Source organism: Lactuca serriola, chromosome 1, assembly GCF_051521515.1.
Source record: "Lactuca serriola cultivar US96UC23 chromosome 1, Lser_US96UC23_V15, whole genome shotgun sequence".
In the NCBI taxonomy this organism is placed as follows: Eukaryota; Viridiplantae; Streptophyta; class Magnoliopsida; order Asterales; family Asteraceae; genus Lactuca; species Lactuca serriola.
In genome coordinates this window covers 254,261,752-254,276,095 of record NC_136408.1, presented here as the reverse complement: position 1 = coordinate 254,276,095, position 14,344 = coordinate 254,261,752, and the positions used below count along the sequence as shown (strand labels likewise).

Here is a 14,344-nt window from a genome sequence, read left to right as displayed (position 1 = left end):
GAGAGGGAGAGATGTTATGAGACCTTTTAATTTTTTTAATTTATTAAAATATAAAAATAAGTGAGCTGGCACAAGGGGTAACCGGGTTACCCCTTCATTTTCTCAAAAAGGACATATTGGACCCGACAAAAGCAAATTTGTTCCCTTAAAAAGCCACTTAAAAACTTAAGTGACTAAAAGAGTAAACCCTAGAAACTTCATACGGTGTATGTGTCATTTTCCCTTTATTATAACGTTCTGACTTAAAAGAAAATGTTTAACTGTAATTTTCAATTTTATAGTGATAGAGAATTTTAAAATATATTAATATAGAAAAAATAACCAATTGTAGGCTATAATAATTAAAGAGAAATTTTTCTTATCGTCTAAAACAAGTTCTTTTAGTATCGTCTATTGGTATCGAAATTTGAATTTGGCTTTTTATTCGAGTTTTGATTTCATAAAATTTCTTGTTAAATAACCCATTTATTAAGTACAAAAGAATGGTACATGTATGAAGTTCTTTTCATACAACTGTCGACATCTTGGTATATGACCAAGATGTTACCGTTGTAATAAAGATACAACGAATCATAAAAATTGTCTCTATCTTCTCTATCTTCTCCTTCTCTCTGCAATTCTCTGTATTTCAAGAACACAAATCATTACAAAGTATTTTTATGTTTTTTAAGTTGAAAGATTATTGAGAAAACATCTTAGTTATCATCGTACAAGAAATAAGAAGGCAAACGGGTAACAAGTTGCGCCGCTAAGCTTTTTTGTATGGCAAACCCAATTCTCTTGAAGACTATATCCATAGATCTAGGGAGATATAGCATTGCTATGCATGTTCCGTTGTACTCTATTAAGAAGCTCCACTGCATCCGACGCAAGAAAACCAAACGTATAAAATGCAAATGGTATGAACACGTGTTGATTTTCCGTGCACGATTTCTCATGTTTGGTGACATTGCATGTGACAGCTTTTTAATGTAACCTGTCCTGCCGTGAAACCCCTGACTCTCAAGCCTACGAGAGGGGATACCCCTGTAAGGTCCACACATGCATGTTTTCCTTCAACCCATCCAAAAATCAAAACATCAACTGGTCTAAGGGTTGACCTTCCTTATATTTTATGATTTTGGATTAAGCCTTTAATACAAATAAATTTTTTTGGATTATCCTACTTCTGAAATTATATAAATGCAGACAATAATAGATGAATTACAGATCTCGAAAAGTAAATTAATCACAATCCAAACAATATCCAAGTGTTTATTGTTATTCCGAATCTTATATCTAACAAAATAAAAATAATTTCTATAATATAAACATTAAATACAAACATTTTTTATTTTCTTTATGTGTTCAAGTTGAATTACCATAAATATTCGATAAGTAATGAAGGTAAAGTTAAACATAATGGGATTCATCGCGATGCTCTCCCACTCTCCCTCGAAAACCATCAAACAAAAAGTCATGTCCTTAATTCACGACTCAAAAGAACTCCATATCATCTTCCAAATACATGCATTCCTTCTAAAAACTTCCTTACAATCCAACAACTTCATCATCACCAAGCTGCTTCGGAACTTCTCTTTGAATTCTTCAAACAATTTGCGTTATGCCAGATCCCTTTTCGACGAAATGCCATGTCCAGACACATTTCTTTGGAACACCATGATCAGAGCTTACTTAAATTCCCAAAACCACGACGAATGTCTGTCTTTATTTCACCATTTGCGTCGCCAAGATCACCTCTTTATAGACAGTTTCAGCCTCTCTCTTGTGGTTCAAGCGTGTGGGAGATCGGGTTTTTTTCAAAACGGTCAAACGATACATACCCAGGTATTGAAACTTGGTTTTGGGAATGATCTCTTTGTCCAGACGGGTCTCACTGAAATGTACGTGAAATTCGGGTGGATAGAGTTTGCGAGGAAGGTGTTTGGTGATATGAAAGATCCAGACTTGGTGTCGTATAATGTAATGCTAGCTGAGTATGTAAGGATTGGGGAAATAAGTTTAGCACGCCAACTGTTTGATAAAATGTCTCAAAGAGACTTGGTTTCATGGAACATCATGATCCATGGTTATGCCTCACTTCCCCATGGAGATAAAGATTTGGTTTCTTGGAGCAAGCAGTCTCACGAGGCTTTGAATCTCTTCCATGATATGCAATTAGCTAACTTTTTACCTGATAAAATCACAATTGTGAGTGTGTTATCCGCATGTGGAGATTTATGTGCTCTAACTACAGGCATGAAAGTTCACAAGTACATAATTCAAAACCGAATCGAAATAGACATAAAACTTGCAACTTCCCTTGTCAACATGTACGCAAAATGTGGAGATATAAACACTGCATTGAAAGTTTTCAATGGCATAAAAAATAAAGATGTGTTCTTATGGAGTGCTATGATCATGGGGCTTTCAAACCATGGGTATGGTGATCTTGCACTTGATCATTTCAACAATATGATAAATGAAGGAGTTAAACCAAATGGTGTCACTTTTATAGGTGTTTTAAGTGCTTGTAGTCATATTGGTTTAGTGGATAAAGGGTGGGAATACTTTAACTCCATGAGTGATGTATATGGATTAACACAAGAAATGGAACATTATGGTTGCATGGTTGATATTTTTAGTCGTGCAGGACATTTAGATAAAGCCAAAGATTTAATCATGAATATGCCTTTTGAACCGGATGTGGTGGTTTGGAGAGGGCCTCTTGGGGGATGTAAGATTCATAAAAATGTTGAAATAGGTGAAGAAGTTAATAGGAAAATAATGGCACTAGAAGGTTATGATGATGGAAATTATGTGTTGTTATCGGATATATATTGCGAAGGTAAGAGGTGGGAGGAAGCTGTAAACGTTAGGAAGAAGATGGAAGAAGTTAGAATACAAAAGTCTTCTGGAATGAGTTCAATCGAGGTTGATATCACACCCAATCAAGATCTAGATCTGACAGACATATTGTATCAAAATTCATAATTTTTTGTTCTCTACAGTATCGATATATTGTTATTATAATAATGATTACATCTATACATACAATTTATACATCCGTACATACAAAAGTTAGTTGGTCAGAATAACCAACGCAACCGATAAGACCAAATATTGTTGTTGATAATTTATAAATGAATGATTAAAATTCATAACTTTATTCTTTACAAAGAAATTATGAAACTAAAACATATATAGAGAAGAGAGGAGGTGGATGGAAGTTTGCACCATGTCTAGTAATAAGTTACATGCAAGTGTTCAAAAGCATCAAAAGAAAGAAATGAAAACAAAAAATTGTATATAACTTATAACTCTTACAATAATGCCATTTTAATGCATAAATCTATCTATAAATCATTGAAGCTCTTTTAACAAACTAGACACCAATATATACCATGTTACATCATTAGGTACAAACCCTTTAACAACACCTCTACTTAAAAGCAAATACGCTTTATCAAACATGCTTTCTTTACAATACGAAGATATCAAAGTATTATAAGTAATCACATCAGGACTCATACCTTTCAACTCCAAAACTTCAAACAGCTTCATACCTTCTTCCACATTTCTCATCTTGCATAATCCACTAATTAAAGTATTATAACTCACAATATCAGGAATCATCCCTGAATTCTTCATATCTTGTAAAAAATCAAACGCCTTTTGCAGTTTTCCAGTTTTAACAAATCCATTCATCAAAAGATTGCAAGAAACAGTAGTTTGATTGAAATCCTTCTCCCTCATCTTCCCAAAAACATCGTATGCTTTTTCAACAGCTCCATCTCTGCATAAAGCTTTTATTAGGCCATTATATGTGATTTCATCAAGTGAGCATCCATGGAATAACATCGTGTCTACGAGGTTAAAAGCGTCATTAATCAAACCTTGTTTAAGAAAAGAACGAATCAAAGTGTTGTAAGTTACAGTATCCGCAACAACACCTTCCAACACCATGTCTTTTTGACACATTCTCAATGCATGTTGAATCATTTCAATCTCACATAGCCCAAATATTAGTGAATTGAAAGTGAAAATGTCGCGTTTGCATCCATTCATACGCATTTCTTCAAACAAGTTTACAGCTTTATAGACATCACCATACTTACATAACGAATGTATGATTGAATTGTATCCAATTGTGTTTAAACTCAACCCCTTTTGTGACATTTCTTGAATCACCTCACTTGCTTCATCAAATCTTTGATTCTTACAAAATCCATCAATCAAGATTGTGTAAGTGATTGTGTTGGGTTCATAACCTTTTGATTCCATTTCTTTCAACAAATCATGAGCTGAAACCAAATGCCCAGTTTTGCAAAGACCATGAATGAGTGAAGTGTATGTATGAATATCGGGATGACAGCCATTAATGGACATCTTTTCACTCACAATGGCTTTAGCTTCATCAAACTGCCCTTTTGCAATAAACCCGTTTACTAACATGTTGTACATTATGCTATTTGGTTCATGAACTTTAGTAATTAGGGTTTTAGCTTCTTCCACTTGCTTATTTCGACATAATCCATGGATTAGAACCCCATAAGTTAGGGCATTTGGAGTGAACCCACGAAGAAGCATCCTATCCATTAATTTTGCAGCCTCATGGATTCGATTTGATCTACAAAGAGCATGAATAGCATCGTTGAAAGTTTCAAGATCAGGTGTACAACCCATGACTATCATCTCTTCCAAAAGTGTTAACGCTTTATCTACTCTATTATCTTTGGATAATGCGTGAATCAGGGTCTGGTAAACTTTTGAGTTTGGGGCACATCCGTACTTTGTCATGCGTCTAAGGAGAGTACATGCGGAATCAACTTCGTTAATGGAGCAATGTGCTTTCATTACAATCGCAAAACTGAAGACATCAGGAGGGATGCCTCTTTCAAGCATTTCGTCGAACAATTTGGGTGCGTCTTTGAAGCAACCTCCTTGAACGAGTATATCCAGAACGGCGTTATACGATTTGGAGGTCGGTTGACACAAGAAAACGTCTCGCATTTTTTCCAAAAGCAATCTCCTGGCTTGACCAGGTAAATCGGCTCTCTGGTAATGCCTCATGATCATAACGAAAAGGGTTTCTTGAAAAACTATCCCTTCGTCTTTCATCTGCATCAACAATCTATCGATGGTCTTGAATTCTCCAGCCGCTCCAATCTTATCGATTAATGCGTAATACACGTCGAACGTATGAGCGTAGCCTTTTTGGGTACTGGCGGAATTGAATATTTCAAGTGAAGTTGATACATCAAGTGGAAGGTGAAGTAATTTCTGAAGCTGAAGTGGGGTGATTCTATGGAGCGATTCCCTGAGTTGTTCAATGTCGAAAGGTTTAAGCAATCTCGCCCAATCGGTTTCAGACTCTGAACAACTTCCATTGCCGTTTGAAGTAGAAAATGGATAAATTTGGGTTTTGTTTAGAGATTTTAGGATTTGGAGAAGATGGGTTGATGAAAATTTTGATCTTTTCAACATGATTTGAAGGATTGACATGAAAATGCGTGTGGTGATGATAGTAGGATCGCAGAGAGCTCATATCTGGGTCGGAAGCGAAGAACACCGTAGTTGCCACTTCAACTGAAAACAAGATTCCAACATCTTCCTTTGTTGTTAACGACTCCAAACATAATATAGAGTAAAATTTAATTTTTAAATAACGAGCCTTTCATAAATCTATTAATAATAATTATTAATTTAAAAACCAATTCATAATATAATTCCTTTTACAAAAACAAAAAAGTATCATCTACACCTACAAACAACACAATTTAGAGATTTATTTCAACGCCTACTCATCAAAACCACAAGAATTATTCTTGTAAAACCAATCAAGTTAATATATATTTTTTGATATAAACAAGCAATGTAAAAATCTATTGCAATATCTTACTTTCAAAACCACAAGAGTTATAAATGATATAATAGATGACAATGGTTGTCCATCACTTCCATGTAAATAGAAGCCATCCATCCTAATGGAATCATTTTAATTTTTGGAGAAGATAAACATTGCATCATATGTTTTTTTTTGTAGTAAACGATTATTCTTCTAGCAACAGTGAAGTAAATCTGATATACAAATATACAATGCCCCATTAGATATTTGATATAAAGATCTAGTTCAATCCATTATGGACTTAAAACCTTTATATGACCATTTTTGCAGTATACCAAAACCTTTATTGAATTTTGGTTTGTAATTTCCGTACAACATCCCATTAAATAGAGAAAACACGTACGCAGTAAAACAAAAGTTTTTATACAATACAATATATAAGGGTTGAATGTCACGAAAGGGTAAGCGCGTTTTACAGATATTCCATGAATGAATGAGTAATTGACTATAAGAATGAACCACATTGAAGGTTGTGTGTTTCCAGAACATTTCTTGCAGCCTGTTTGACCTTTTGACCAGTCACATAATGGTTTCTACAAACAGGCATGTACACGTCAGCACCAGCCACTACTTCTCTCTCTGTCTCCTCTGTTTTCCTTAAAGTAAAAAAAGCAGGCTTCCCACACACCTCACATCTTGCCTTTAATTTCGTTACAGTTGGGTGTGGAGGGGTGGTGGAGTCCATTTCGAGCCCGGGGGGCAATGATGGTTCAGCTTGATGGTTCCCAATGGCACGTTTAAGAAGGGAGACGTGAAACACGGGGTGTATTTTTGAAGAATCTGGTAATTGGAGGCGATAAGCAACTGGACCAACACGAGTTGTGATGAGAAAAGGCCCATAGAAGCGAGGTGACACTTTTTGGTTGATCCGACGAATAACTGATTGTTGACGGTGGGGACGCAATTTGAGAAAGACCCAGTCCCCTTCGGAAAACTCGACGTCCCGTCGGTGTTTATTTGCATAAGTCCTCATGTAGGACTGGGAGCGTGCAAGGTGGTATTTTAGCTGTGATAGTGCCTCGTCTCGATCAGCCAAATCCGATGCCACTGATTCACAACTGATCTCACCTTGTGTGTACTGAAAAATTGTCGGAGGAAGACGACCATAGACTATATGGAAAGGAGTGGTATTTGTGGATACATGGTAAGCAGAGTTATGCCAGAATTCTGCCCATGGAAGCCAGTGGGACCAAGTCTTGGGTTGCTCAGATGCGAAACATCGGAGGTATGTTTCAAGACTACGATTTACCACCTCAGTTTGACCGTCGGATTCCGGGTGATATGCTGAGCTGAATTTCAAGTGACTCCCTTGTAGCTTAAAAATCTCCGTCCAAAATTTACTTAGAAACAAAGGATCACGGTCACTAAGGATGGTCTTGGGTGGACCATGTAACCGTATCACTTCTTTGACAAATATTTCAGCGAGGAAACGAGCTGTGATAGGATGTTTTAAAGGTATAAAGTGGCAATATTTGGACAGTCGGTCAACAACTACCAAGACCATTGCATGTCCTTTTGATTTGGGTAAGCCTGTGATAAAATCCAATGAGATATCGTCCCATATGTGCGATGGAATAGGAAGTGGCTGTAGAAGACCCGCAGGAGCAAGGGTTGAATGTTTGTAGCGTTGACAAGTGTCACAAGCCTGGACATAATCTTTGATAGTTTTGGTCATACCGATCTAATAAATTTGGGCTGCTAAACGTCGGTAAGTCCGGTAAAACCCCGAGTGGCCCCCAGTAGGACTGTCGTGAAATTCCGCAATCAGCTGAGGAATCCAACGTGAAGAAGCTGGAATGACCAATTTGCCTTTGTGGTATAGTTTATCCTGGATGAGGGAAAAACCAGGATGTGAAGAAGGGTTGGCCTGTAAAAATTTTTTTAAGTTGAGAATCAGACTCGAAACCCTCCAACAAGGAATCGCCATCCAGCCAACAAGGGTATGACAATAGGGTGCGAAGGTCTGGAGCTTCGGAGACACGGGAGAGAGCATCGGCAGCACTATTATCTCGTCCCGGTTTGTAGAGAATAGAGAAATTGTATCCCATAAGTTTGGCAAGCCAATTTTGTTGGTCAGTGGTGGTAATGCGTTGTTCTAGTAGATGGCGGAGGCTCTTTTGGTCAGTAAAAACTGTGAAAGATCGCCCCAAGAGATAAGGCCGCCAGTGTTGAATTGCTAAGACGAGAGCCATCAAATTTTTTTCGTACGCAGATTTGGAGAGCGTTTTGTCAGACAATGCCTTGCTAAAATAAGCAATTGGCTTGCGAGATTGCATGAGGACAACCCCAAGTCCATGGCCTGATGCATCACATTCGATTTCGAATGGTTTGGAGAAATCAGGAAGTGTGAGAAAAGGGGCTGTGGTCATTGTATGTTTCAGAAGATTGAAAGCAGCTTGTGCTTCAGGCCCCCAAGAAAACTTGTCTTTTTTTGTCAACTCAGTTAGAGGGCGGGCAATCTTGCCATACCCTGGAATGAACTTTCGGTAATAGCCGGTGAGGCCTAGGAAACCCCGAACTCCTTTCACGTTTTTTGGTGTAGGCCAAGCTTGGACAGCAGTAATCTTTTGAGGATCCATGGAAACGCCCTGTTGTGAAATAATGTGGCCAAGATATTCAACCGATTGGATACCAAACGAGCTTTTCTTTTTGTTAATGACCAATTTGTGGTCTTGTAGGAGTATGAGCACTTGGGTAAGGAGTTGAAGATGGGAGTCCCAATTTGTGTTGTGGACTAAAATGTCGTCAAAAAAGACCAGAACACCCCTACGAAGAAGTGGGCGGAAAACTTCATGCATTAAGGCCTGAAATGTAGAAGGCGCATTAGTTAGCCCAAAAGGCATAACTAAAAACTCATAGTGGCCATTATGAGTACGGAAAGCAGTCTTATGGGCATCCGATTCGCACATCCGGACTTGATAAAATCCGGATTTAAGGTCGATCTTCGAAAAGAAAGCAGAGCCATGAAGTTCATCGAGTAGTTCCTCGACAACTGGGATTGGATACTTGTCAGGGATTGTAACACGGTTAAGAGCTCGATAGTCAATACAGAGTCGCCAGGAAGAATCCTTCTTGCGGACAAGTATAACTGGACTGGAGAAAGCACTATGGCTTAGGAGAATAATTCCAGTAGAGAGCATCTCCTCGACCTGGCGTTGAATCTCATCTTTTTGGAGATGAGGGTATCTATAAGGACGTACACAGATAGGACCCTGTCCCGCGAGCAAGGTGATACGGTGTTAAATAGAACGAACAGGAGGAAGCCCTTGGGGAGATTGAAATAATGGTGTAAATTGTGATAGGATAATATTTAATTGGTCTTGCTGTGTAGTAGAGAGGGTAGTGGTGGGTTCCGGAGGATCGGTGATGGTGTTCAGATGGAGTTCCAGCCATGAATTAAGGGAGTGATGTGGAGGTGTAGGAGAAATGCCCTGTAATGTAATCTGTGAACCCTGGAACCAAAAACGCATCTCCTGTTTCAACCAATTAAACACAACGTCTCCTAGCGTACCCAGCCAAGCAACGCCCAAAATAATGTCCAAAGATCCTAGTTCGTAAACAAGAGCATCAACTGTACAAGAATAGGAACCTATGGACAGTGGAATACCTTTGCAGATTTCATCCATCGTGACCTTGGTACCGTTGCCCAAACTGATAGACAAAGGTTTTGTGCGAGAGATGGGGAGACCCAAAGCTGATACTACTGTTTTGGAGATGAAATTGTATGTGGCACCACCATCAATCAACATAAGAGCTGTGAAACCGTGGAGCTGACCCGCAAGCTTCAAGGTGCGTAGTGTAGTAGAGAGATCGGAAGTGAAACCATGAGAATCTAACACATGGCATTCTCCGTCGACGGGCGTATCTTCGATTGGGTCGGAATCGAGATGACAGAGGTCATCAGAATCATTGACAATATCACCATCAGTAAGCAGCAGCACACGAAATTGACCATCGGTACATTTATGTTGGGGAGAGTACTTTTGACCGCAGCTGAAACAGAGCCCTAGACGACGGCGTTCCTCCCAATCATGTTTGGTGAGGTGTTTGGTGCGATTGGGTCGGGGTGTAGTAGTAGCCGGTCGGGTCGGGTCTAGAGGTTTACCCATGGTTTGACCCGGAGTAGGCGCGGGTTTCGGTGTTGGGCTAAGCAGATCAGTGGGTTTAGGAGAGGATTGGGCCGGAGAAAAGGTACCTTTCCATGATGGATAGCCCGATCCAAATGAAGAAGTCTTCCGTTTGAAAGTTGTGGAATCGGCAGGGGTGGTTGTGGCGGTGGCAACATGGCGAGCTAATTCCATGGCGGTGTCACAGGTATTGGGGCGTAGAGCACGAACCCAGTTTCGGATGGTTGGTTGAAGACCACGTAAGAACATCCCAAGGGACTGGTCTTCAGATTGATCGGGAATTAGGGCAGATATTGACTCAAATTGCTCAATGTAGGTGTCGATGTCGGCTTCCTGAAAAAGAGAGCCCAGAGCTTCATGTGCGTTCAGGAATTGAGAACCGCCAAATCGAGTGATGAGTTTGTCTTTGAATTGTTCCCAAGTGGATTGGGGATGTTTGAACAACAACGTGGTGAACCAATTGAGTGCAGAACCTTCCATACACATCTGAGTAAGCTTTAATTTTTTGGAATCTGCGGTTTGATGAACGGAAAAGTAGAGTTCAGCTTTGGTTATCCACCCACGAGGGTCTTCTCCATCGAACACAGGTAATTTGACCTTCGGTAGAGAGAACAGCGAATCGTCTGTTGGTTGGAAAAGGGGATTGGAGAGGCCGGAGCGGAGGAAGGTACCGGAGGAAGCACCTTCTTCAACAGGATGGTCAGGGCGGTTGAGAGAAGTTTGCACCATTTTCTCCATGAGCTCCTTCAAGGATGAAAAAGAGACAGTCAATTCCTGCATCTGTGTTGAGATCTGGTCCATTTTCCCCTCCTGAGTATTCATTCTATTATGGAGAGATTGGAGACGAGTGGTAACGTGAGCATCAGTGTTATCAGGCATGGTGATGGAGGAGGAGAAACAGGGCAATGGAACCAATTGATAAGAAAGGTTTAGGTTAAGCAAATAGCTGTTAATAAGATTGAATCACAAACAATGGTTGAATGCTTGATTTATTTCTGAAACGATAATGGAAGGAATACAAAATGGAATGTCAGAGAAGAGAGCCAATAACTACTCTTCCTGCCCAAGCTAGCCACTAGCCGATTCTCTCTAACAGAAAATATTCTCTCCACACACTTATTCTAACATTCAACTAGATATATATAGTGCCCCTCTAGTGATGCAACAAACTATGACATCACTTTACACCTGTCCTATTTTCTTCTTGCGTGAGTAGACCTTCCAAGGCCTGGGCTCTTTGGTGGGCTTGTTAGTTGGACTGACCTGTTCCTTCTCAATCTGCAATTGGTATTATATCAAGCACCCCAAAGCTCCTTCTGCAAAAACCAACCTACTTTCATTAATAAAATCCTACTTTTTCTTTTCTTTTTTTATTCAAAAATCCACATCCAAATACAAAATTGTTGAATTACCACAAACGGAAAAAAATAAAAATTACCGCAAATAATCACCATCCAAGCCAGCAACAATTACAGTTTTGCCATCATGGTCAGCAGCTTTGATGCAGAAATCATACAAGTCTTCAAAAAACTAAGCTTCATCAATTCCAATCACCTCTAGCTATCATCACACATTTAAAAAAAATCACTAAAATTTAAATTTGGATTGATTTGAGTTAGAAGAAGAAAATAGAGAAGACAAGGGCAAAATGGTATTTTTTCAAAAGTTTACAAGCTGAGATGTTAAATTAGACAGCTCAAAACTAGAAAGGTAATTAAAAAGTTTCTTTTTTGGACTATATCCAACAAACTTGATATAATACAGGGACCAAAAGTGTAAATTAACCTTATGATAAGCTTCAAGACCAATTCTTTCTTTGAATGATGATAAAGCTTCAAGTGGCCAACATGAAAGCTTCTCCCCATCATGTGTCACAATTGAATCCAATCCATATCTTGTATCCTTACTAGACTTTATAACAGCTGCATTTCTACACACAAATATAAACATTAATCACACTACTATAAGCTAACAACAATTCAAACTAATAATTTTCCTCAACCAAAACAAAAAAAGAAAAAGATCCACATCAGCTAATGAACTCACAAAAAATTTATGCTATCATAAAAAAATATGATACTTGCTGGAAGAATAACCCTTTTGATCAGAAAAAGCAGCTAGAAAAGAGAATCTTTTAATATACAATTCATATCCTTGATAACTTCATATATCTCATCAGTTTCTTCATGCATGTTATCCCCCATAAAGAAAAAATGGACCTTTTTTTGCACCTCAATCATGCTATAACCAGGCTCCTTTTTCATCCCCAATTCCTTCAATCCACTCCTAATTTCAGCAACATTATCCCACTGACTAAAAGTCGCATAAGCATTTGATAAAACCACGTATTTACCAACATTATCACTTTCCAATTCAAAATACTTTTTTGCTGCAATTTTCACCATATCCATGTTTCCATATACCTTACAAGCTTGAATAAGTGCACCCCATATCACTGGATGATCTTTACAAGGTGCGCTTTTTACAAACTCAAAAGCTTCATCTAACCTTCCTGATCTCCCTAAAATGTCCACCATTGCTGCATAATGCTTTTCCCCAGGGGTAATCCCGTAATTTCTTCTCATTGATTGAAAATACTCCCAGCCCTCTTTTACCAAACCTCCATGGCTACAAGCGGAAAGAACTACAAGAAAAGTAACACTATTTGGTCTAAATCCTTCGTTTATCATTCTATGGAAAGCATCTAATACCTCTTTTACCCTTCCATGTTGTCCATATCCAGATATTAAGGAAGTCCATGTAACAATGTTTTTATCTGAGGCCTTGTTGAATACTAAATGTCCATCGTAGGGGCAGCTGCACTTGAAATACATATCGATTAGGGCACTATTGACTACAAGATTTCCATTCATTTGGGTCTTGATCATAACCCCATGTGCTCGTTTACCCTGTTCTAGTGTTGCCAGGGTGGCACATGCCCTGAAAACTGAAGAAAAAGTAAACTGGTCAGGTGTTAAACCATTTTGTCTCATTTTGTAATAAAGATTCAAGCCCTGTTCTTCAAGACCCTTTTGGACATACCCTGAAATCATGGCGTTCCATGAAATCACATTTGGGATGAGTAATTTCTTGAAAAGAATGTGGGCAGTGACTAGATCGCCTGATTTTGCATATAATATAAGCAACTTGATGTTTAGGTATTCATTGGGAACAAAACCAGATATAATCATTTGTGAATGGATTCTTTTCCCAAACTGATAATCTTTTTTGAATATGCAATCTTGCAAAAGAAGGGAGTAAGTCTCTGAGTCAACTTGGTGTCCTGTATGGCATAGGAGTCGAACTGCTTCTGCTAGTCTTCCTGAAAAACATAGACTCTTCAATGTTTCATCCATGTTGAGGAAGCCCTTTGAGACCTTATCCTGAAATCTGGGAATATCTTACCAGTGATAATTGCATTCAGCTATTGGAACAGAAAGCAAGGAGAAATTTATGAATTGAACATGTAAATCGATTAAACATCCAACAATAACATTCAGCTATAATTTAGATTGAACGCAAAATATGAAGGTGAGGTGAATATATTCCAGCTTTTGATGATGTTGTTGGAGCCGTTTTTGCTTTACTAATGATCAACTTAAAAATATTGTTTGGATGAATTGCGACAGATACAGTAAGACATTCATGTAATAAATTCAATTAGCAGACTACTAAGGTGAGGTACAAACCTGCCATTAGAGCTTTCAGATTTAATCCGGCGAAGCAAAGTGGTGGTTTTTCCAGCGAACATAGGGCCCACAATTAAGTGAATTTCACCCTCAGTTTGGTGGCAATGGCCGTTTTCTTCGGTGATTGGCGAAGAATAAGCTGAGGATAATCTAAGACGACGTAGTTGAGGGAGATAATTAGGATTTCTAACAGGTAAGAAATTAGAAATGGAAGAAAGCGAGTTAGACGGATTAAAAACAAGATTTGGAATTAAGATCGCGGCTGTTCTTGTTGGAAAGATTAGTGATTTCATCGTTAAGTTATCAGCGGCAGAGCTCAAGATATGGTGTATAATGTAATATGTGAAGACTGAAGAGTAAAACAGGGTTTAGGGTTTTAGGAATTTTGGCGCCGGAGACATACACGCAGCTGCCCTGGAACTACTCATACTTAAATTTCTATTTCTTTTATTATATCCTTTTTCATTTTTCATGTTTACAACGTTTTTTTTTTTTTTTTTTTTTTTTTTTTTTTTTTTTTTTTTTCCTTCTTCTAATTATAATTTTTTTTAAACGTTTAACACACCCATTAAATTTTATTTTTGAATTACTCTCTTATCCATAATAAGACTTGAACCATCAACCCTTTTAGCGGATACACA

The 14,344-nt window shown here is 38.4% G+C and overlaps 2 protein-coding genes and 1 pseudogene across 3 annotated transcripts; 1 reads left to right on the top strand and 2 right to left on the bottom strand.

Moving 5' to 3' along the window:
- Positions 1–1,412: 1,412 nt before the first annotated feature.
- Positions 1,413–3,044, top strand: LOC145050619 (pentatricopeptide repeat-containing protein At5g66520 pseudogene; annotated as a pseudogene).
- Positions 3,045–3,265: 221 nt separating this feature from the next.
- On the bottom strand, positions 3,266–5,605 carry LOC145050605 (uncharacterized). The gene has a single exon (XM_078998830.1). It carries the CDS (start codon positions 5,482–5,484, stop codon positions 3,343–3,345), a length of 2,142 nt encoding a protein of 713 aa, XP_078854956.1. The 5' UTR covers positions 5,485–5,605; the 3' UTR covers positions 3,266–3,342.
- Positions 5,606–6,178: 573 nt separating this feature from the next.
- On the bottom strand, positions 6,179–14,122 carry LOC145050610 (Tetratricopeptide repeat (TPR)-like superfamily protein). Of its 2 annotated transcripts, XM_078998840.1 has the most exons (5): positions 13,704–14,122; positions 12,061–13,404; positions 11,800–11,944; positions 11,453–11,574; positions 6,179–11,330 (listed from the first exon to the last, which is right to left on the bottom strand). In XM_078998840.1, exons 1-2 carry the CDS (start codon positions 13,994–13,996, stop codon positions 12,132–12,134), a joined length of 1,566 nt encoding a protein of 521 aa, XP_078854966.1. In that variant the 5' UTR covers positions 13,997–14,122; the 3' UTR covers positions 6,179–11,330; positions 11,453–11,574; positions 11,800–11,944; positions 12,061–12,131. The 2 variants fall into 2 exon arrangements, with proteins under 2 accessions (XP_078854966.1, XP_078854961.1); XM_078998835.1 differs by lacking the exon at positions 12,061–13,404 and having other exon boundaries at positions 13,704–13,830.
- Between the last annotated feature and the right edge of the window lie 222 nt (positions 14,123–14,344).

Excerpts from the sequence above, each read along its gene's own strand:
- LOC145050605 (XM_078998830.1), bottom strand. The coding sequence starts at position 5,484 with ATGTCAATCCTTCAAATCATGTTGAAAAGATCAAAATTTTCATCAACC.
- LOC145050610 (XM_078998835.1), bottom strand. The coding sequence starts at position 10,893 with ATGCCTGATAACACTGATGCTCACGTTACCACTCGTCTCCAATCTCTC.